This window comes from Salvelinus fontinalis, chromosome 6, assembly GCF_029448725.1.
Source record: "Salvelinus fontinalis isolate EN_2023a chromosome 6, ASM2944872v1, whole genome shotgun sequence".
NCBI classification, from domain to species: Eukaryota; Metazoa; Chordata; class Actinopteri; order Salmoniformes; family Salmonidae; genus Salvelinus; species Salvelinus fontinalis.
This window is the reverse complement of record NC_074670.1, coordinates 26,422,806-26,445,865: the sequence shown is the minus strand read 5'-3', so window position 1 is coordinate 26,445,865 and position 23,060 is coordinate 26,422,806. Positions and strand designations below refer to the sequence as shown.

The following is a 23,060-nucleotide window of genomic DNA, read 5'->3' as shown; positions in this document are numbered from 1 at the left end:
GAACAAAGGTCAAATCTAGAGGTTATATCAGTACAATCTAGGGTCAAATGGAAAGTTCTTTCTCAACATGCATTGCAGTGGTTACCACAGAATGGCTCATATCTCAGGATGAAAGGGGTTAATTCACATTTGACCGGCAGTGTGCATATTTATCTATATGAAAACAAAAAGAAGTGTGGTATGGGGAGGGGTGATGTTGGCCTTGGAGCGCTGCTCTGGCTAGTGAACAAGCTGCAAGTCGACCCACATGTGCCAAGACAAACACTAGGAGGAATGAGAGGTCACACACCTTGGAGTCCCCCCTCTTGCGGGGAAGGACAGGTCTCTGAAGAAAAACGACCTGCTTGGTGGCCAAACTTCCATCACTAGGGCAGAGGGAGAGATAGGGAGATGGAGAAATAACAGGCAGGTGAAATTGGAGAGAGTGAGGGAGAGAGAATATAATTAGAACTGAAATACAAATAACTTTGGAAAGCATAGCCATTTTCTTGATTGTTACTTTATTTGTAGAGAACAACATCCGTACCATCGATAAAGAAATCCATGTCACACAAATCAGATTGCCACAAGCTCTTATAGAAATACTTGGTGTCATTTCAGAGCAAGGAAGAGAGGAATGGAAAATGCAGTTTGTATTATAATGCGCTAGTTCCACACGGGGGAGCAATCTACACTCCAGGGTAGACCTTATAATGGTTTGTGTGACTAGTATGGTCAGCGCTGATGCTATATTAATAGCTGACATCTACCACAGTGAAATGTGAGTTACATAGCAGTGGTCAACCTCGATAATTCTGCTTTCTTCCCTTTCTGTCCTTTCTTGTTAACACGAGAAACCAAAAAGGAATTTGGAGCAATGATGTATGTAAATGTGAATATGTTCTATGCTTAGGGGAGAGCTCAGACACCAAGAGAAAGAGACCATGTTTATTGGCTTCCCCAAAACATGGCTGTCCTTATAAACTTCTCCAAAATAATCCCTGTCAATGCACATGTCACACTCTGTGTTAATTTATGGATAATCCATACAGCACAGATGACAGACAGACTAATCCACCGAGGAGATTCTGTCATCAGAGGGCTTCCTGTCTCTCGTGCTTGCTCTCTCTCCTGTTCATCTCTCTTCGTTACATTTCACACGCACAACCTTCTCTTTGCTTCTCTCCTTCATCTTTCCATCCGACATGCACGTATCGACTCTGTTTCTTACTTTAGCCTGCTGTCTCTAACTATCTGTCTCCATCACTTTACTTCTCTGCTTCTTCCTCTTCTGTGAGCTTCATGTAGGCTTTCTCTATCCTTTCCCTTTTCCCTTCTCTCTTTTGTATTTCCCCTGATCTCCCTCTCCAGATCGCTCTCTTTGTCACTTCCTCTCTTGGAATCCCTCATCCGTTAAAATATATGTACTCTTATACACACGGGGAAGAAGCAGCTTTGAGTTAAGCTGGATCCTTAACTTGGCATATGAAGAACAACGGAAATGTATGATAGGGTGACAACGGTATGGCGCTGGCTGCAAATCTTCCCCACAACATCAAATGGGCTTCCAGATCTCCTGTAGAGGCTTACTATCTAAACCACCCCCATTTCCCATCCCTCCCTCCTTACCCTGCGTTTCCAACACCTATTTTCCAGGCTGTCATATTGCCGGACAGCTTCCTGCTGAATGAAAGCGGAAAAGCCAACCGGAGTCCTAAGAAAAAGCCCAAGCCTATTAAAGTAGAACGGAGCGGATGAATTACAGGCCCCCTTGTTGCTACAGTCCTCTCAGAGCTGTCAGTGTCTGCAGTACTGGAACAGAAACTTCCTATACCAGCAACAATACTTTCTTTGGTAGAGTGGTAAGGAACTTGGTGGTTACCTGTGGTTGTTCACATCAGCTTTATTCATGTTTTCTGTAGTGTAATGTTCAGCATTTATAACGGTATAATGAAGCACTTACTTATTTACTAAAACAGTTACAATGTCCAAACATCAGATTTACACCAAACGTAACATGTTTCATGTGGCAGAAATATACTGTACATTACCACGTGCACCTTCACATTCATGTTACGTTGATTAAAGAAGCCTCGAGTCCCGGTGGATGTTCACTTTAGATGCTAACTAGTGTGTAAGTAGGTCTATGCAGATCAGACTCCATGTAGACTCCATTGGAAGAAGTGCACTTTGCTCATCCTCGGACAGTATCCCAACGTGCATTAGCTTTAATACAGTTGTAAAAATGGAAGAGTCAACATAACACAAGTGTAATGAACAAGCTAATCTGAAATGGGTCATCAGCTATCGTTGCTGTGCACAACGAGACGAGTGTTTCAGGGATGGAGAGAAATGAGCGTTGCTGTGTTGTAATCTAGGCCGGCTCTCTGATTAATTAGCCATGTTGCGCTGTTGCGTTGTTGCAATTTGAGAGAGAGAGAGGGACACAAATAAAGAGGGATGAAAAAACAAGGGATGAAAATAGAGCGGTAATTAATCAGCTATGCTCCGGAACGGTCACAAACACGACCACCAGAGACAAGGTTACGCAAGGTAAACCTATAACTGCAACCGTGTTGAACTCTAAGCATATACTTGGAGTCTTCAGAAGCATGACATAACACATAACTCGGACTAATAGCGGCAATCAGTAGTTGAAACAATAACAAAGCGTTCTCCTCACCACTGTTTCAGTCACAAACGGGGGCATGGGGTTGGAGAAATGTTACCACTCAAATTCTATGGATGCAAGGACGGACCATCCATGATATTAAAATGATAGTTTTAACCATGTGTTCAGGCTATACAGTGTTTGTTTGCATTTACTTTGTTTACAAACATTGGAGTAAAACAAGCTTATATTTTGGGTTCTGATGTGGTATGACAGTTGAACTAAGCTCACAAGACATCTATTTATAAGTTATATTCTTCAAGAATCAATGCAAGGGGTACATATCATTGGATTGGACATGTTCTGACGTGTGATAATGATGAGTGCTTGTGACTGTGTAAAGTGGGGTTTCAGGTGGGAAACAAGTATTATTGAAGACTTGGAAGACATGTTGTGACTGCTGATAGATGATTGAGCTGTTGACTGTTAGCGAATGTGTGCGTGCATAGTCCTCATATAAGATGAATGAGTCAGCAGAGGCTGAGCAGAAGAACCGTTACATTTCTCTGAAGGGATTTTCCAGTAACACACAATTGTGGGTTTAAACTGTCTCGCACCACACGCTGTTATGAATGAACCCGCCAATTGGGGGGCCAGTTAGTATTTTCGTTGAACAACCTGTTGAGTTCTTCTGACTGACTTCACAATCCATTTAAGTTGAGCTGTTAACTGACCAGTGATATGGGCTGACCATCGCTTTGTCCAAATGAGATGGGTGCTCTTTGAAATCAAAGAGAAGGCAGTGTAATCTCCAGAGGGTTAATCAGGTTGACCAATCAATACCAGCGTTAGGTAACCAGGAGATATGGTGGTCGTTCAGGCTCTAACTCAATATTAGTGAGAGTGTGTATTGGAAGGTGAAAGTAGTTACCTGTTGGTCTTGATGATGGGTGTAGGCAGCACACACGTTAGTCTCCAGCCGTACATGGCAAGAGACTGGAGCAGGGGAACATAGTCTGTCTTCACCTGCAAGCCCTAAAGAGAGAATACAAACACATGAATATTACATACTCCAGTTATACACAAACACTACACACACACATGCATACACGTATGCACAAGCACAATTACAAGTAGGGCTGGCACAATTATCGTTTAATCCTATAACTGACAATTTTAGACGATAACTGTGAACGTCAAAAATAATTATCATAATAGTCATAATGCATATTCGTTTTAAGAGAAGGGGGGATTCAACTTCATATTCAAGTAGATATAAATGACTCAATAGCAGTTTTTCATTTTTACGTGAAGTGGGTAAAGTTGGTAGTCATTTTACGGGCAGAATGGCACCTTTGGGAGAAGCTTAATTTCCAAAAGTTCCAAGAGATTTTTGAGACAGGGTTGTTACCAAAGCTGGGTTGTACTCATTAGGTTTGTCGTAGCTATTTTTCAGAGATGCATTACGATGCTCAAAACATTTTAACAAAAATGACAATTATGACAATAACTGTACCCATTTGCATGACAAGTAATCTTTACCCCAAATTCCAACGTATGAAAACACACACACAGGCAGACAGGCACACACATGCATAAATGTACGCATGCATAAACACATAAACCATTAAAACCCCATCAAAAGAGCCACTATTACCCAAGCCCTTGACAACAGATTATGAACTATATATGATGCATAGCAAAATACATGCATTTATGTTAGATTGTTCGCTGGTATGACAGTGTAGTGCACATGGGATTTGGGTTAAAGACACACGCTCGTCGCACGCACACATGCGCTAACGCATCTGCTCACACAGGAAGTGTGTTTGTGGTGTTCCATCTCCTCTGCATCTGCCCTCACTGACAAACCACAGCACGTGTCAGATATGAAAATACATATATATGTATATATATATATACACTGCTCAAAAAAATAAAGGGAACACTTAAACAACACAATGTAACTCCAAGTCAATCACACTTCTGTGAAATCAAACTGTCCACTTAGGAAGCAACACTGATTGACAATACATTTCACATGCTGTTGTGCAAATGGAATAGACAAAAGGTGGAAATTATAGGCAATTAGCAAGACACCCCCAATAAAGGAATGGTTCTGCAGGTGGTGACCACAGACCACTTCTCAGTTCCTATGCTTCCTGGCTGATGTTTTGGTCACTTTTGAATGCTGGCGGTGCTTTCACTCTAGTGGTAGCATGAGACGGAGTCTACAACCCACACAAGTGGCTCAGGTAGTGCAGTTCATCCAGGATGGCACATCAATGCGAGCTGTGGCAAAAAAGGTTTGCTGTGTCTGTCAGCGTAGTGTCCAGAGCATGGAGGCGCTACCAGGAGACAGGCCAGTACATTAGGAGACGTGGAGGAGGCCGTAGGAGGGCAACAACCCAGCAGCAGGACCGCTACCTCCGCCTTTGTGCAAGGAGGAGCACTGCCAGAGCCCTACAAAATGACCTCCAGCAGGCCACAAATGTGCATGTTCATTGGTGACGATGACATGAACATATATTGGGGTTGACATCCATACAAGCATTATACTCCAATTTTTACGTCAACATGGTGTGAAATACACATATAAACAATAGCCTAAATGTATGCTAATTTTGCACAGGGGCAATGAGGACATTCGAAATCTCTGGAGGTCATTTTGTAGGGCTCTGGCAGTGCTCCTCCTTGCACAAAGGCGGAGGTAGCGGTCCTGCTGCTGGGTTGTTGCCCTCCTACGGCCTCCTCCACGTCTCCTAATGTACTGGCCTGTCTCCTGGTAGCGCCTCCATGCTCTGGACACTACGCTGACAGACACAGCAAACCTTTTTTGCCACAGCTCGCATTGATGTGCCATCCTGGATGAGCTGCACTACCTGAGCCACTTGTGTGGGTTGTAGACTCCGTCTCATGCTACCACTAGAGTGAAAGCACCGCCAGCATTCAAAAGTGACCAAAACATCAGCCAGGAAGCATAGGAACTGAGAAGTGGTCTGTGGTCACCACCTGCAGAACCATTCCTTTATTGTGGGTGTCTTGCTAATTGCCTATAATTTCCACCTTTTGTCTATTCCATTTGCACAACAGCATGTGAAATGTATTGTCAATCAGTGTTGCTTCCTAAGTGCACAGTTTGATTTCACAGAAGTGTGATTGACTTGGAGTTACATTGTGTTGTTTAAGTGTTCCCTTTATTTTTTTGAGCAGTGTATATACGTCATATGCGTGCACACATTGTAGTGCTACACAGGTATCTGCAGTACAGGCTGAGGGCATTGGGTCCCAAACCAACAGATAGACAAAACAACTATAACCACAATCAAATCTTAAGCCACAAGCCAGTGAGAATTAGCCAGGACCCATTGTTCGAGAAACACTGCAGTACGGTAGAGAGGGCTCTGTTGAAACTGTTATTTACATTGGCATTTGCCCTCCCAGCATCCCTCCGAAAATCCAGAGCTGTGAGAGCTGTGTTTTAAGGTTTGTGTTGGAACCTCTGCCAGGAATGGACACATTTTCAAAGCCATAAAAGCAAAGTAAATTGGGAAATAAGTTTTGTTTAATGGCCCTCTTCATTCCTGAGCGTAACTGAGACTCGACAGAGTGAATCATGTTCTGGAAGATTCCCTCCCCCTGATCTCACCATGGTCACAGCTCACCATCAGCACATGAGAAATGGAACCCGGGGCCTTAGCAGTAACTCTGTGTTCTGATTTGTGTGTTAAATGTAATCTACATATAAAAACAGGGTGGGGTGCAAGCTAGGGTGGTAAAGGGCTACATTATCAAGAGTGGAGAACAGTGAGGTAGGGGCTAAGATTTGAAAACAGAACCGTGTTATAGAGTAAAACTAGCAGGGTGGGGTTGAGTTCACTAAGAGTTGGATGAAAGAAAACAGAGCTCTATTGTTTTGAGGTAATTCTCCACCGTTTCTATTTGAGAAGAATTGACAGACATCGCTCCCTTTTTGCAATAAGTCTAATTCTACCTTAATGTTTTTACAGGCCGTAGTCTGGTCTATCAGCCCAGGGAAATGATCTAGGCTACTCCTCTAGCCTTCTAGCTATCACGTTGTCTTTGGACCGGGCTGCACTTCTTCCACCACAATCTCATTATATTTTTATGGACAGTGTATCCTGAAACGAGGCTTAAAAGTCCCTACTCTGCATGTCAATCATTGAGAGATTGAGAAAACATGTGAAAACCAAAAGTTGTGATGAAGACTAATCACACCATATACAATATAATAATAATTATAATTATAATCAACATAGTTTCAAGAGAATATGTCAACATTTTGACGTTTAACCATTGTAGTTTGCCTAGATGTCAACCAAGCTGACATATTAGTCACATATTTAGGTGAGCAGAATTCTCTGGGAACTTCCTCATCCACAAGCCATGAGCGTAATTTCCACATCCCTCATCAAACTAGTCTGACCATAGGAGTGGACTCATGCAGGGAAAGTGAAAATTGGTCTCTGTATCTAGGTCAGCTCTTGTCTCACCTCAGCTTCAGAGGAAAAATAAATCATTGGCAAAGGATACACTTTAATGATCCCTTCAGTGGTCTCCCTGCCACAACGGCTGCTACATGCCTATTGACATGCCTTGGTTAACTTTTGACCAGTATGTGTTAAAATAAATATTTCAGGAAAAAGCCAAATAACAAGCACTATCTATGCTTAAATAATCTTTAAAAAGTTCTGCAAGTTATTACTAATTTCCCCAAGACCCATTGATGCTGTTGAATGAAAAACTCATCTCCAAAACAGAAACTTTTCAGGAAATGGGGAAAAAAACGGCCATATTTTCTCATTAATGAACATAAAATTATGAAACTTCAGAAGCTATTTTGAATACATGTTCTTGGTCCTGAAATGTCATGAAATGTTCAGAATTAATTGAGGGGGGTTACTGATTTCAATACATGTAGAAGAAAACAGTGCAGAATTGTAGGTACAAGGTATTCATCTGACAGCGATGTATAGTTTAGTCTATTCTGACTATTCAACATTTTGCAACACCCACTGCATGCTAATTGGCTGCTCAAATCGGGCAGCACCAATAGGATTGATGGCAAATTTCAGCTCATTACATCAATTAAGTCAAGCGTAGCACCATGACAGACAAATGTTGGGAGACTACAAGTTAACATGAGAGGCCCTCTGACCATGACACCTGTTAAAATGACCAGCTTCGGTCAGCTGATTCTAGCCATCCTTTATGGTTAGCTCTAGTCGGGCAGATTAGTCTCCTATTCAGAGGCCCCCCACTTTTGTTAGTGTCTTATTGGCCAAGGTCACGCCAAATACTTATCACCACATCTTGTTCAGCCTATCAGCATCCTTATTTTCCCCATCCTTTCCCCATCCTGATGAGAACTTCCACAGTTTTCCCTCCTGCTGAAGTTTTCCTTCTGTGGACTGAATCCCAGTATGTCTGATGTTTAATTGTGCGTGCATCAAAACGTAAGTGCCTTGAGATCTGTGTCATGTTATGTGGAGCTAAGTTTTGTGGTTTATTGTGTACAATTACCATGTGTTGAGCTTGTAAGCTAGCTCGCGCTTCAGGTTGCACTACCGTTAGCATTTTGCATTGGAATGCATGAGTATTTTAGCATGACTGTTGGCGATTAGCGGTTTGTTAGCCTTGCATCATGAATGAGCAATGCTATCTTATATTCCATATATATATATCACTCATGCTCATTGTATTTATATTATGTATACATTTCAACATTACTGTAATATTTATTACGAACACATTTGCCTGAGTTTCATGTGTACAAGTCCAATAGGTTGTTTAGTCTATTGCCATGTGACTAAGACTTATGCTTGCTGTAGTGCATAGTCCTGGCTGTTATATACTTACCTGTGCTAGCTTATACAGCCATGCTGTTCATGTTATAGCAGTGCTATAGCCTAAGTTTTTTTTCTCCGCTTTCCTTTCAGAACCATAGTTAATGTCCGTTCTCACTGGACATGATTCTCAGTTATCCGAACCATGAGTGGTCAGATGTGTGTGTGATGTGTGAATGTGGACATCTTCTTCCATTAAACTCCCCCTAACCTGGACATCCGCCTCATCCTTCTGACCGGACATTCTGTAGTGGTTGCTACCGGCCTTAAGCCAGCACCTAAGATTTCTTATTACATTTATGGTCCTTCGATTCTCTACAAATCTACCCCTATTTTTCAACACCCACCCACACACCCACATACACAGCCACACAGACCCACGTCTAAAGTGTCCTCTGTCTGACATTCACTCTTCAAACATCCTTTATTGGCATCTTTACGCTATGTTGTTGGTCTTTAATCCTATTTTGACATGATTTGGTTTCTGGTGACTGAAGTGGTGCTCTTCTAAGCTCAGGCATTTATACAATTGCTGGGAACGAATTACAACAATGTCAATGCTGTTAACTGGTGCCTCAAGCACACAGTAGTGTTACTGGTAGAGTTCTATGTATAATGCCTCTCTGGAGAATAGCCATGCACTTTTGGGTTAAATGTAATATAGCCTGTGAGAAACTGAGGTAACACTGGGAAAACATGACGCCCTTGTTGTTCAATGTAATGGCGGAAGGCATTTAGTATGACCTTTTTTTGTAGTAAGGCATCTTAATGAGCATTTAGAAAACCATTATTGAGTGTTAAACAGTTAAGCATGTTAAGTCCTATATATGTTACACACATAGCCATGTTGTGAATAGATGCAGTGAAGAGGTCAATGGAACTCGACCAAAACAATGGAAATGCCATGGAAACGCGTGGGGGAAAGATGCCGTTGTGGAAAGATTTCGAATGTCCTCATTGCCCCTGTGCAAAATTAGCATACATTTAGGCTATTGTTTATATGTGTATTTCACACCATGTTGAAGTAAAAATTGAAGTATAATGCTTGTATGGATGTCAACCCCAAAATATGTTCATGTCATCGTCACCAATGAACTGCGTTGCAGTTAAAAAGGACTTTGACTACCACCACCGATTTCTGTGTGGTACTGTAGCTATTATACCAGTTTATACGAACAGGAGTTAGCATTAAGCAGTCACTTCTTCTAAACCTGAAAAGGAACAACTACTAAATGTTATGCAGCGAAAACAGCCAAATATATCCAAATCGGACATTAGTAACCACATTGTGGTCCTGTTACAATACATGAATCATGACGGATTTGACGAATATCCACTTTGTTAGATTTATTGAATCTGCACCAATCCGGCGCCATTCTATCCCTGTGGTCTAAGTTCTATTGACCTCTACCGCATCTATGCTATATGAAGTTGCCAAGAATGTGTTTATGACACATTTTGCAACGGATGGGTCTAATCCTGAATGCTGATTGGTTAAAACCGCATTCCAGCCGGTGTCTATTCCACAAGTTACCCCCGGCTAAATCTATGATGTTAAAATGCCTATTTACTCTGTTTCATCTGGCTGGGAAATCCACTGTCTCTCATCAGCCCAGGCAATTTATAAACTTGATCTCCACTATAAAAAGCAGCTAGACATTATCTAACATTTAGTTTTCAACAGCAGAGATTTGTATAAACCTTCCTATTTGTCTCTCTGACATTGTAACATTGTTTCAATATTCAAGTTCAATCTCCAGCTGCCGCATAGTAATTGTTGGGAGTCAGGATGAGACAGACAGGCAGCTTTTCTCAGCCAGTCGAAATCATGAAAAGGGCCACATTTTTATGTACAAAGAAATATCATGAGAAAACAGGTACAAATAAATAAAATTAAGCTAGTTTGCAGTCTTTCCAGCTTCAGTTTGAAGTGATTATGTTAGCTGTCTTGTTGGCTAGCTCCTCTAAACAACAGTGTCCTCATCGTGCCTCATTAGCTCATTGTTATGGATGTGGCTTGCGAAAGTATTCTCCCTACCTTGGCATTTTTCCTATTTTGTTGCATTACAACCTGGAATTAAAATGGATTTTTGGGGGGTTTGTATCATTTGATTTACACAACATGCCTACCACTTTGAAGATGCTAAATATTTTTTGGGTGTGAAACAAACAAGAAATAAGACAAAAAAACAACTTGAGTGTGCATAACTATTCACCCCCCCAAAGTCAAAACTTTGTAGAGCCACCTTTTGCAGCAATTACAGCATCAAGTCTCTTGGGGTATGTCTCTATAAGCTTGGCACATCTAGCCACTGGGATTTTTGCCCATTCTTCAAGGCAAAACTGCTCCAGCTCCTTCAAGTTGAATGGATTCTGCTGGTGTACAGCAATCTTTAAGTTATACCACAGATTCTCAATTGTATTGAGGCCATTCAAAGACATTTAAATGTTTCCCCTTAAACCACTCGAGTGTTGCTTTATCAGTATGCTTAGGGTCATTGTACTGCTGGAAGGTGAACCTCTGTCCCAGTCTCAAATCTCTGGAAGACTGAAACAGTTTCCCTCTAGAATTTCCCTGTATTTAGGGCCATCCACCATTCCTTTAATTCTGACCAGTTTCCCAGTCTCTGACAATGAAAAACATTCCCACAATGTGCTACCATCACCATGCTTCACTGTGGGGATGGTGTTCTCAGGGTGATGAGAGGTGTTGGGTTTGTGCCAGACATAGCGTTTTCCTTGAATGCCAAAATGCAAAATATTCATCTCATCTGACCAGAGTACCTACTTCCATATGTTTGGGGAATCTCCCACATGCCTTTTGGCGAACGCCAAACGTGTTTGCTTATTTTTTTCTTTAAGCAATGGCTTTTTTCTGGCCACTCTTCCGTGAAGCCCAGCTCTGTGGAGTGTATAGCTTAAAGTGGTCCTATGGACAGATACTCCATTATCCGCTGTGGAGCTTTGCAACTCCTTCAGGGTTATCTTTGGTCTCTTTGTTCCCTCTCTGATTAATGCCCTCTTTGCCTGGTCTGTGAGTTTTGGTGGGCGGCCCACTCTTGGCAAGTTTGTTATGGTGCCATATTCTTAAAACATTTTAATAATGGATTTAATGGTACTCCGTGGGATGTTCAAAGGTTTGGATATTTTTTTATAACCCAACCCTGATCTGTACTTCTCCACAACTGTGTCCCTGACCTGTTTGGAGACCTCCTTGATCTGCATGGTGCCGCTTGCTTGGTGGCACCCCTTGCTTAGTGGTGTTGCAGACTCTGGGGCCTTTCAGAAGAGGTGTGTGTGTATATATACTGAGATCATGTGACAGCTCATGTGACACTTAAATTGCACAACGGTGGACTTTATTTAACTAATTATGTCACTTATGAAGGTAATTGGTTGCACCAGATCTTATTTAGGGGCTTCATAGCAAAGGGGGTGAATACATATGCACGCACCACTTTTCCGTTTTTTTTATATATATATTTTTTTTAAACGTGTCATTTTTTTCATTTCACTTCACCAATTTGGACTATTTTGTGTATGTCCATTACATGAAATCCAAATAAAAATCTATTTAAATTACAGGTTGTAATGCAACAAAATAGGAAAAATGCCAACGGGTTGAATACCTTTGCAAGGACCTATACACAAATAAATGTAACTAGAAAACAGCTTAAACAAGTGCAAATTTATCTACTTTGTTGTTGTTCTGACTGCACTGTTTGACGTGACTCTAAGTTAGCTGTAGTTGGCTAGCTAGCAAGCAAGGGATAAGAATGTTGCCAGCCAGTGTGGCAATAGAACATTTAGAACGAACGACTGGGTCATGTCCATAGATACAAAACAAAAAGACTGAACAACTGTGTCGCATCTCTGTCAACCGAACCGATAGAACTAATGACCAGCCTGCTTGGGTAGCAACCCTATTTGTGTCGGGACTATACCTTGTGGAAGGATGAAATAGTATAAAAAAATTCATCTAAATAATGTTTTTAATAGAAATATGTAAATCATTATTTGAATGTGTTGGTAACCCGTTGTATAAAAGTGATAATGCCCTCGAAGTCGGTGTTTGGAGGATATATTGTGAGCTCCCATGTGGCACAGCGGTCTAAGGCACTGCATCTCAATGCAAGAGGTTTTACTACAGTCCCTGGTTCGAATCCAGGCTGAATCACATCTGGCCGTGATTGTGATTAGAAGTCCCATAGGGCGGCGCACAATTGGCCCAGTGTCGGCTGGGGTAGGCCGTCATTGTAGAATAAGAACTTGTTCTAACCTGACTTGCCTAGTTAAATAAAAAGTTACATATATATTTTTTAACAACACCCGTGCCAATATATCCTCCAAACATTGGCTTTTCGGGCATTACCACTTAAGTATAACACTTTATAAAATCTCAAATGTAGAGTAAAACCCAAATATTGACCACATTGCACCACATGCATTCCAAATTCCCAAAGGCATTAAATATTAGCAGTAGTGCTATCATAAAATAATATTCACACACATCCACTTCCTGTTGTTTTCAGTTGTCATTCATGTTATGTGTTAAATAATATATCTAGAAACTGAGTGTTAGTAATACACTAACATGCCGGTATACTAAGTATTTCATTCCCTTCCATCAATATGAACTGATAACAAGGTTGCAAAATCTATAAAGAATATTTCTCAGACAACTTTTTGTTGCAGCTTTAAGAGCTCAATGAAAAGGGGAGGCATTGCATTATATCCAAGGCTGAACTTTCATATTGATTTTCCTTTTGATACGAGAGACGGGAGCACAGTCCTAATTTGAATTTCATTGTGTAGGAAATGATGTCTAGTTATTCATTTTGCGGGCTCCATGAACATCTACTGTATGTCCCATTCAGTTAATTTAGTCATTTATTGTAGAAATAGGAAAAAGTCTTCCAGTCAGATGCAAATTTCTTTCATTGTAGCCGAGCTTTGTCAGTCGGCCTTCATCAGAGCATAGTCATTTGTTGAAGAAAATGAAAAGTATGTTTCTGATTGGCTAAGGTAGAATGTCCATCCATAGACCTACGCAGAATTCTGAGCATCTGTACAGTTATTATTTAGCCTTTTCTTGATTTAAATGGTCTAACGTATACATTCTTATATGGTGAATACATATTGACTAATATGAATTTAAAGTACCAAATAAATTGCTGTCTCCCACAAAAATGTGAAATTAGTGACAGTTGAGGAAAGTCTGACTTTCTAGATTACCAGACCACAAACAGTTATACCACAAACAGTTTGGCGACAAACAGCTCCACATATCTACACTGTACCAATCATACCACATTCTACCAACGTGATTGTGAATACTGCGCAAAAAAATACAGTAATAACTCCTCATTTATGTTTAAAGTCAGATTTGTTTTAAAAGTTTGCTATCAATTAAAACAGAAGTTTGACATGTTCTGTGCCATACGAGAACAACATCTCAGAGAAAAGCTGCACTTCCTGCTTCAACACAACAATATTGATTGAATTCTCAGTGAACCAGCCTGTTTTCCTGTTTTCGCGGCTCATAAATCCAACCACCTGTCAGTCTTTCAGCAAGACGGGAACGAGAGCGCTGAAGAAAAATATCCCAATCAATATTCTGCATAATTTTTCAGTGTAATTATTCTGGCACCGAAACGACAATGAGCGGTGAGGATAATTTGCATATACATTTTAAGCAGTTATCATAATGAATGTGCCGGGTATGAAGTCTGATCATCCTTTGTAAAATAGTGTTATCAATGGGCCTCCCGGGTGGCGCAGTGGTCTAGGGCACTGCATCGCAGTGCTAGCTGCGCCACCAGAGTCTCTGGGTTCGCGCCCGGGCTCTGTCGCAGCCGGCCGTGACCGGGAGGTCCGTGGGGCGACGCACAATTGGGCTAGCGTCATCCGGGTTAGGGAGGGTTTGGCCGGTAGGGATATCCTTGTCTCATCGTGCTCAGTGCACGCTAACCAAGGGGGCCAGGTGCACGGTGTTTCCTCTGGCTGGCGGGTTGGAGGCGTGCTGTGTTAAGAAGCAGTGTGGCTTGGTTGGGTTGTGCTTCGGAGGACGCGTGGCTTTCGACCTTCGTCTATCCTGAGCCCGTACGGAGTTGTAGCGATGAGACAAGATAGTAATTACTAGCGATTGGATACCACGAAAATTGGGGAGAAAAGGGGATAAAAAAATAAATTTAAAAAAAGTGTTATCAAGCTAACTTCAGGAGAGATTAGTCTAGCAAAATTGCTTTTGATAAAGTCCTGGCCAGCACATTTTGATTGGATCCAATGGAAATATAATGTGGAACATCTAAAGTTGTTACACATTGTTGCTTTGTCCTTCAATTAACTTCCAAAGGTGCTTCAAAAAGTCTATAAAATCCCTGTTATTTCTCAGTGGCTGACAAAATAATTGCTAAATCTTTAATAAAGACATTGTTGCAGCATCTTTACCACAGTATTCACATAAAGATGCCTACATACTCCAGGATGCACAGTGTATAACCTTCACAAGACACAAGCACCTAGGTTTTTGTGTGGTGTTGGGACACTGACAAACATGACATTTTATGGTGGCGAATATTGTGTAGTCTGAATTCTTAAGTCATTTTAAAGGGTTAAGAGCATTTTGATGTCGAGGGTTAAATTCTGTCTTTGTGAGCCGATTTCCTTCCTGAGCTGGACGATGCTCCAGTCACATTTAGGGGACATAAGTTTATTTTCACACTTCACCAGCCTCAAACTCTAAACTCTGACAGTGATACACACACATAGAAGAAAAAAAAGCCTCAAACCCTTCAGAAGTAGACAGAAAACAATTTCCAACTTGGATTTGCACAAACTGGGGACTTAATGGCTGGCCAAATAAGGGCTTGTTTGCTGCAGATAAGACAAGCCACCGTGACACATGTGCCATAGCCACCATGGTTAGAGGGAATATTTCCATACGATGACTCTCACAGTAAAATGTAAGGACAAACGGCTCCAACCTTGGAAAACACTCAAACACTCCGAGCCATTTAAAAAGCCCACTCACATCAATGACAGTCCACTGCTCCACAACGATGGCGTCGTACGTGGTGGTCACGCTCTGGTCGCCGCCCTCCGTCCCCTCCTGGAAGATGAAGACGCTTTCCACTGACTTAAGCTGCAAATCTGTAGAAAATGGAGAGGGAGGCCATAAAGGAGTTAGTATTTACAGAATGGAGGGTGTCTGTCTGTCTGGCTCCCAGGCCTCAAGGCTGTGCAAAGAGGAGAGGGAAGTTAATGACATTACGCAGCCGACCAGCAACCCACACACACACTGGGCCATTTATTACCAGGCAGGGCTGCAGCATGGACCATTTGTATAAGCAAGGGCTATGGATTATGGATTATGTAGCTATGACAGAACAAGAGAGAGGGAGAAGAATGTTTCCTTCAGGGAAGAAGCTTGGAGAGGTTATAGATGAACAGACAGGTATTATGGACAGATTGTTGAAGCATAACACGATTAATTTGAAAACAATGATATGCTTTACATATTGTAGATATTTACATGGAACGACTATTAGACCAAGACAGGGCCATGGTACCATAAAATTGCTTTTCTGTAGACTCCACTTCATTTGAACCCCATGGATAAGGGTAACATTCACAGTTTGGGCATTATTGGTATAGAAACATTGGTGAGCTTCTCCATCCCGCATTTCTTTTGATTCCATTGAGCAGTGTGCTAGAACCTCTTGCCCTTCAGACCAGGGCTCTCAGTTGGCCTGAGTGCTTTCTCATTACTCCTGTACCATTTACACACTAATAGAGTTTGTGCGGCCCAGGCTCCACCATGAGACACTCCACATTTCATTACTCTGCCCTAATAATGGGGGAACGAGGGCCGGCTGGAAAGGGGGGGACGACAGGGTCCTTTATTTCCCCCCAGAAAACCCATTTAAGGCTGCTGGACGAGCTCAATTGAAGATCTCTCCGACATCTATTGGCTCCTTTCAAATACAGACATTGTCGTTGTTCATTCCCCCCCTCTCCCGCCCTCTCTCCCTCTGTCCTTCCTCCACCCTACCCCTCCTTTACATCCCCCCCATCCATTGTTCATCAGACGTCTCCCTGCTTGGCGTGTAATTGGAAAGCCCTCTTGGAGATTGTGTTGGCCTGCCGATGCACTGGGATCACTCAGGTGAGATGCACACAGGGATTGAGTCCCTTTGCTTCAGGAGAAACACGCTGCCTCCTAGCATGATGCTGCCAGACACTGAGGCACCGTGGGGTTGAGAGGTTTGGGGGACATGTAGTGCCAACACAAATAACAGCATAACGTTTTGAGTTGAGTCTTGACTGACAATGTAGTGAGTAAAATGGCTTGGAGGGAAACACGTGTTCACTTGCAATGGGACAATGTAATCTCATCGACTAGCCTATCCTCTCCAGGCACCTGAGGTTGAACATACTGAGTGAGATGTGCGCATACTATCTCTGACACATAGTGAGGGAACTGAAAGACAAAGAGTGACAGACGTACTGATAGATAGTGACAATGGCGGCATGAGTCGTGACACCGACTGACACGGAGCACCAACCTAACTAGGGCCCAGTGACAACCAGTGACGGGAGTGGAATGAAGACAGGCACTAAGTGAGAAAGGCTGATGCTAGGTTGACATAGACTTTGAAGGAGAGACACAGAGGAGTGAAAAACAGGGAGGGGAATCTAAAGCCTTATTGACCGCAGAAGCAACCGAATGACCCTGCCCCAAGTCCTGTCTGTTACTGACATGACTTAAACATGTGTGCTTAGCACTGCCGGGGAGAACAGGAGGGCTGTGACAGCTTATCTATATTTTAAAACGGAACAGGCAGGAATCCAGAGAGAGAAGGAGAGATATAGAAAGAGTGGGGTTACTAATGTGTGTGGATTGGCCAGGGCTTTCCTCCTATGAGCCAAAGGTTTGGAGGCTGGGAGCCACGTACCTGTGGTTACCGGGCAGACTTCTGGTTGTAGCTAGGGTTTTGAGGAATATGACATGAGTAATGTACCCTGCCTTACACAAAGGCATATACTTCCAAAATCACACTCACAATCAGTGGTGTTAAGTACTTAAGTAAACATATTTTAAAGTTCTACTTAAGTCATTTTTTTGGGGTGGGGTATCTGTACTCTATTTTTGACAACTTTTACTCCACTACACTCTATTTTACTCCACTACCTTCTATTTTACTCCACTACCTTCTATTTTACTCCACTACATTCTATTTTACTCCACTACATTCTATTTTACTCCACTACATTCTATTTTACTCCACTACATTCTATTTTACTCCACTACATTCTATTTTACTCCACTACCTTCTATTTTACTCCACTACCTTCTATTTTACTCCACTACATTCTATTTTACTCCACTACATTCTATTTTACTCCACTACATTCTATTTTACTCCACTACATTCTATTTTACTCCACTACATTCTATTTTACTCCACTACATTCTATTTTACTCCACTACCTTATATTTTACTCCACTACATTCTATTTTACTCCACTACATTCTATTTTACTCCACTACATTCTATTTTACTCCACTACATTCTATTTTACTCCACTACATTCTATTTTACTCCACTACCTTCTATTTTACTCCACTACATTCTATTTTACTCCACTACATTCTATTTTACTCCACTACATTCTATTTTACTCCACTACATTCTATTTTACTCCACTACAGTCACCATAAATTTTTCCGGACATTCAAAAGCACTCGTTACATTTTGAATTCTTAGCAAGACTCCAATTCACACACTTATCAAGAGAACATCCCTGGTCATCCCTACAGCCTCTGTTCTGGCGGACTCACTAAACACAAATGCTTAGTTTGTAAATGATGAGTGTTGGATGTGCTGCTGCCTATTCGTAAAAAAAACATCAAGCAAATCATGCCGTCTGGTTTGCTTTATATAAGGAACTTGAAATGATGTACACTTTTACTATTGATACTTAAGTATATTTTAGCAATTACATTTAGTTTTGTTACATAGTATTTGGTTTTAAATATACTTATCAGACTTTTTCTCAAGTAGTATTTTACTGGGTGACTTTCACTTTTACTTGAGTCATTTTCAACTAAGGTATCTTTACTTTTATTGGGTACTTTTTCCACCAATGCTCACAGTCACACACACACACACACACACACACACACACACACACACACACACACACACACACACACACACACACACACACACACACACACACACACACACACACACACACACACACACACACACACACACACAAACACACAAACAAACACACACACACACACACACACACACACACACACACACACACACACACACACACACACACACACACACACACACACACACACACACACACACACACATACAGGCCTTCAAGCCCTATTGCACAACCAATCTTTGGCCATAAAAATTGCCAGCACAACTTTCCTCCAAATTCTTTTCACTCTGAAGTAATACCTTATTGGAATTTCATATTCTGGGGGACTCTCACTCTCTTCAGCCGGCTTTGCCTGAATATAGAAAACCAAGCACTATGCTAGCTGTCATGCATATGAATAGCTCAAATGTTTCAGTGCCGGCTACAAATCCTCATTGTCGCGGCGGAGATAGTGTAAGCTAAGTGTAACAAAGAAAACACCTCCCATCAACACCATTAGTGTCAATTCACCAGTAAACAAACTGCTCCCCCTCAGAACTCCAGCCGTGGCGTAGCCGTGTAGGGCTGCAGGGGTGCTGTGACACGCTGGGCTGGGTATAAATCTTTAATGCCCCTCTCATGACGCCGCAGGGTGGCGGGGCCGTTAACGTTACACAGGAGCCGCCTGCCAGTGCAACGATCTGCAAATTCAATAACAAACTAATATCCGACCCTCCGTGCCGGCGAGGTCTCTTCCTCTCTGAACCCACTCCCACCAGTCTCCCGCCTCCATCCCACCTAGCCACGCCGGGATATTAAACAGGACTTATTCCCCCCCCCACCGCCCCGCCTCCTCAGTGAGCTTCACCATGGAAACCCATCTCTTCAGGGGTGAGGGCAGAGGAGCAGGAGGAGAGACTGTATGTGTGGTATTCCCCTGGTATGGTGTCGACAGCCAGCCACAATGTCGACAGCCAGCCACAATCGGGAGGTAGCGCCGAGTTTAGCAAAAGGCCAGCCGAGCAGGGAGAATTCATGAATATGTATTCGAAGAGGCGTAGGACTGTAGGAGTAAACAACAGCGAAACAAGTTCAGAACAATGGAGGGAAACTTTACATTGCTGAGAGACGATTCCTCTGTAACTAGAAGGTACAGGGAGATGCATAGTTATTAGCATTGTTAATTCTGTTTTCAAAGAGAACCTAAAAGTGGTAACTGCCTACCGGTAACCAAATTTGCTTGGCTTGTTTTAGGGTTGTTACATATACAGGTTATTCCACTGGTGGTTACTTTGGTAGGCCTATGATGTCATGGAAAGTGTGAGAACATCGGGGAAGTAGATGCACTACCAAACAGTTCAGAGGAAGAGCTTAACAACAGGAGCAACAAGTCCTCTTTCAGAAAACATTTTTAAAAAACAAGGCACAAGAAGATCATGCAGAGTACTGGTACACAGTTGTGTTGCACAGGGGACACGATGACAATCAGAGACACTTATTTTGCACTTCTGCTGTGACTGTCATTATAATCTCCAATCAAAGCGAGTGTCATCGCCACTGACACGCTACATCTTTTACTGTGCTGCTTCACGTTCCAGAATGCCCTTGATGTTTACAGAGAAGAGACGGTCCCAAGCGCCAGGGAGAACAGCTCCTTCTCATACTCTAATGGATTCAGAAATGGATCTCAAAGAGGTGCTAAATTTGGAGTCGTCTGTACGGCCATGGGTTCTCAGGCTTGTTAAAACCAGACGCTCCTCCGTTTTGATGTAATTAGCAACAAACACATGATGTTGCCTTGGCTTTGATATCCTACCGTTCACAGTTCCCAAGAGGGTCACACGAACACAGCGTTCACCTAGACAAACTTGTCTGTTTTGCAAAGGGTTTGGCAGACATGCATCGACAGGCTGTTCCCGATACAGTATACTCGACAAGCTATTTCGGATAGAGAGCTGACATTTTCCAGATCAATACAGAACACGGCCTAGCCAATTTATTTATTTTTAGAATACACTCATTCTGTAATAAAAGATGCATATCTTAACCACACATAAAAATGGTAAATATATTAGAATAACCTACTAGAAAATAAGGAATTATAATAACGCGGTTCATTACCCCATTCTAAAGAGAGAAAATATGCAAGGAGGCACTCATTTGCCATCAGGTTAATTATCTGTGTTTCAGAGGCGCTGATGCGTTCACTTTAGGAGATGAATGAATTATGACTCTTATTTACTCAAGCTTAGGTTTTTTGTCACCATCAGAATTAAGTGGCATGCCCCAGGGTCTAGATGCAGAGTGCCGTGTGCAGTAGAGGAGTAGTACAGCACACTACCAGAACAACAGCAGCACAGACTGGACCGTTTGAAAGGGGACAGGATATGGAGACATTTTGGCAATAGCTAAGTCAGCATTTCCTTTGTCTTATTATTATTATTATTATTATTATTAATTGTTTACATTACTATTATTATTATTATTATTATTATTAATTGTTTACATTATTTACTAATGTGGAACAAAATAAGAGGTTTGACAGACGGATGAAAAAATGACTGAGTACTTTCCATAACTAAACTCAGCATAACTAAACAAAGTCCTCTCACTGTCAACTGCGTTTATTTTCAGCAAACTTGTGTAAATATTTGTATGAACATAACAAGATTCAACAACTGGGACATAAACTGAACAAGTTCCACAGACATGTGACTAACATAAATTGAATAATGTGTCCCTGAACAAAGGTCTGCACCAGATTTGCCAGTTCTTGCTGTGAGATGTTAACCCCACTCTTCCACCAAGGCACCTGCAAGTTCCCAGGCATTTCTGGGGGGAATGGCCATAAGCCTCACCCTCCGAGCCAACAGGTTCCAGACGTGCTCAATGGGATTGAGATCCGGGCTCTTCGCTGGCCATGGCAGAACACTGACATTCCTGTCTTGCAGGAAATCACGCACAGAACAAGCAGTATGGCTGGTGGCATTGTCATGCTGAAGGGTCATGTCAGGATGAGCTTGCAGGGAGGGTACCACATGAGGGAGGAGGATGTCTTCCCTGTAACGCACAGAGTTGAGATTGCCTGCAATGACAACAAGCTCTGTCCGATGATGCTGTGACACACCGCCCCAGACCATGACGGACCCTCCACCTCCAAATCGATCCCGCTCCAGAGTACAGGCCTCGGTGTAGCGCTCATTCCTTCAACGATAAACGCAAATCCGACCCTCACCCCTGGTGAGACAAAACCGCAACTCCTCAGTGAAGAGGACTTTTTGCCAGTCCTGTCTGGTCCAGCGACGGTGGGTTTGTGCCCGTAGGCGACGTTGTTGTTGATGATGTCTGGTGAGGACCTGCCTTACAACAAGCCTACAAGCCTACAAGCCCTCAGTCCAGCCTCTCTCAGCCTATTGTGGACAGTCGGAGCACTGATGGAGGGATTGTGTGTTCCTGGTGTAACTCTGGCAGTTGTTGTTGCCATCCTGTACCTGTCCCGCAGGTGTGATGTTCGGATGTACCGATCCTGTGCAGGTGTTGTTACACGTGGTCTGCCACTGCGAGGACAAGGCGCCTCACAATACGGACATTGCAATTTATTGCTCTGGCCACATCTGCAGTCCTCATGCCTCCTTGCAGCATGCCTAAGGCACATTCACGCAGATGAGCAGGACCCCGGGCATCTTTATTTGGTGTTTTTCAGAGTCAGTAGAAAGGCCTCTTTAGTGTCCTAAATGTTCATAACTGTGACCTTAATTATCTACCGTCTGTAAGCTGTTAGTGTCTTAACGACCGTTCCATAGGTGCATGTTCATGATTTGTTTATGGTTCATTGAACAAGCATGGGAAACGGTGTTTAAACCCTTTACAATGAAGATCTGTGAAATTATTTGGATTTTCACGAATTATCTTTGAAAAACATGGTCCTGAAAAAGGGACGTTTCTTTTTTTGCTGAGTTTACTTTGCTAGTACGATACCAAAGCAGAACAGATGTTACATTGAAATGTAATGTGTGTAAAAACACAAAGTGGACTTTGGATAGTTTGTTTACCATTGTCGTTGCCCAGGTGGAAGTATCCATCAACGAGTGAGGCCCCGTTGTTGAAGTGCTGGGTCATGTGATCCAGCCAGTTGGCCTCCACCCCTTTGACCCCCTCGTCACGAAGTTGAACCTTCAGCGGTACCTTCACAGTGTAGTACTTCAGCTGGCCCTCACTGTCAGTTGGGTGGTTGAACAGGGCTAGCAACTCCACTCCTGAGAACACAGAACACTCAATCTCAATCTCTTTAGATTGTGCTGATATGAAACATGTCATGCAACAGAGATTCATAACGTGACAGAGTTGATACTTTGTAACAGAGGTGATTTATAACACTTAACAGAGTTGACTCATGACTCATACCCCATAACAGAGGTGATTTATGACACATA

At 42.3% G+C, this 23,060-nt stretch overlaps 1 protein-coding gene across 3 annotated transcripts in view; it reads right to left on the bottom strand.

Annotated features, from left to right (window-relative positions):
• Nucleotides 1-23,060, bottom strand: part of LOC129857480 (raftlin-like) — a 70,863-nt gene that overhangs the window by 4,481 nt on the left and 43,322 nt on the right. For all 3 annotated transcript variants that reach the window (XM_055925779.1, XM_055925780.1, XM_055925778.1), the window contains 4 exons: nucleotides 22,680-22,883; nucleotides 15,491-15,609; nucleotides 3,522-3,625; nucleotides 290-365 (listed from right to left, as the gene is read on the bottom strand). In XM_055925779.1, coding sequence (XP_055781754.1) covers nucleotides 290-365; nucleotides 3,522-3,625; nucleotides 15,491-15,609; nucleotides 22,680-22,883 — 503 coding nt within the window. The remainder of the gene's footprint in view (nucleotides 1-289; nucleotides 366-3,521; nucleotides 3,626-15,490; nucleotides 15,610-22,679; nucleotides 22,884-23,060) is intronic.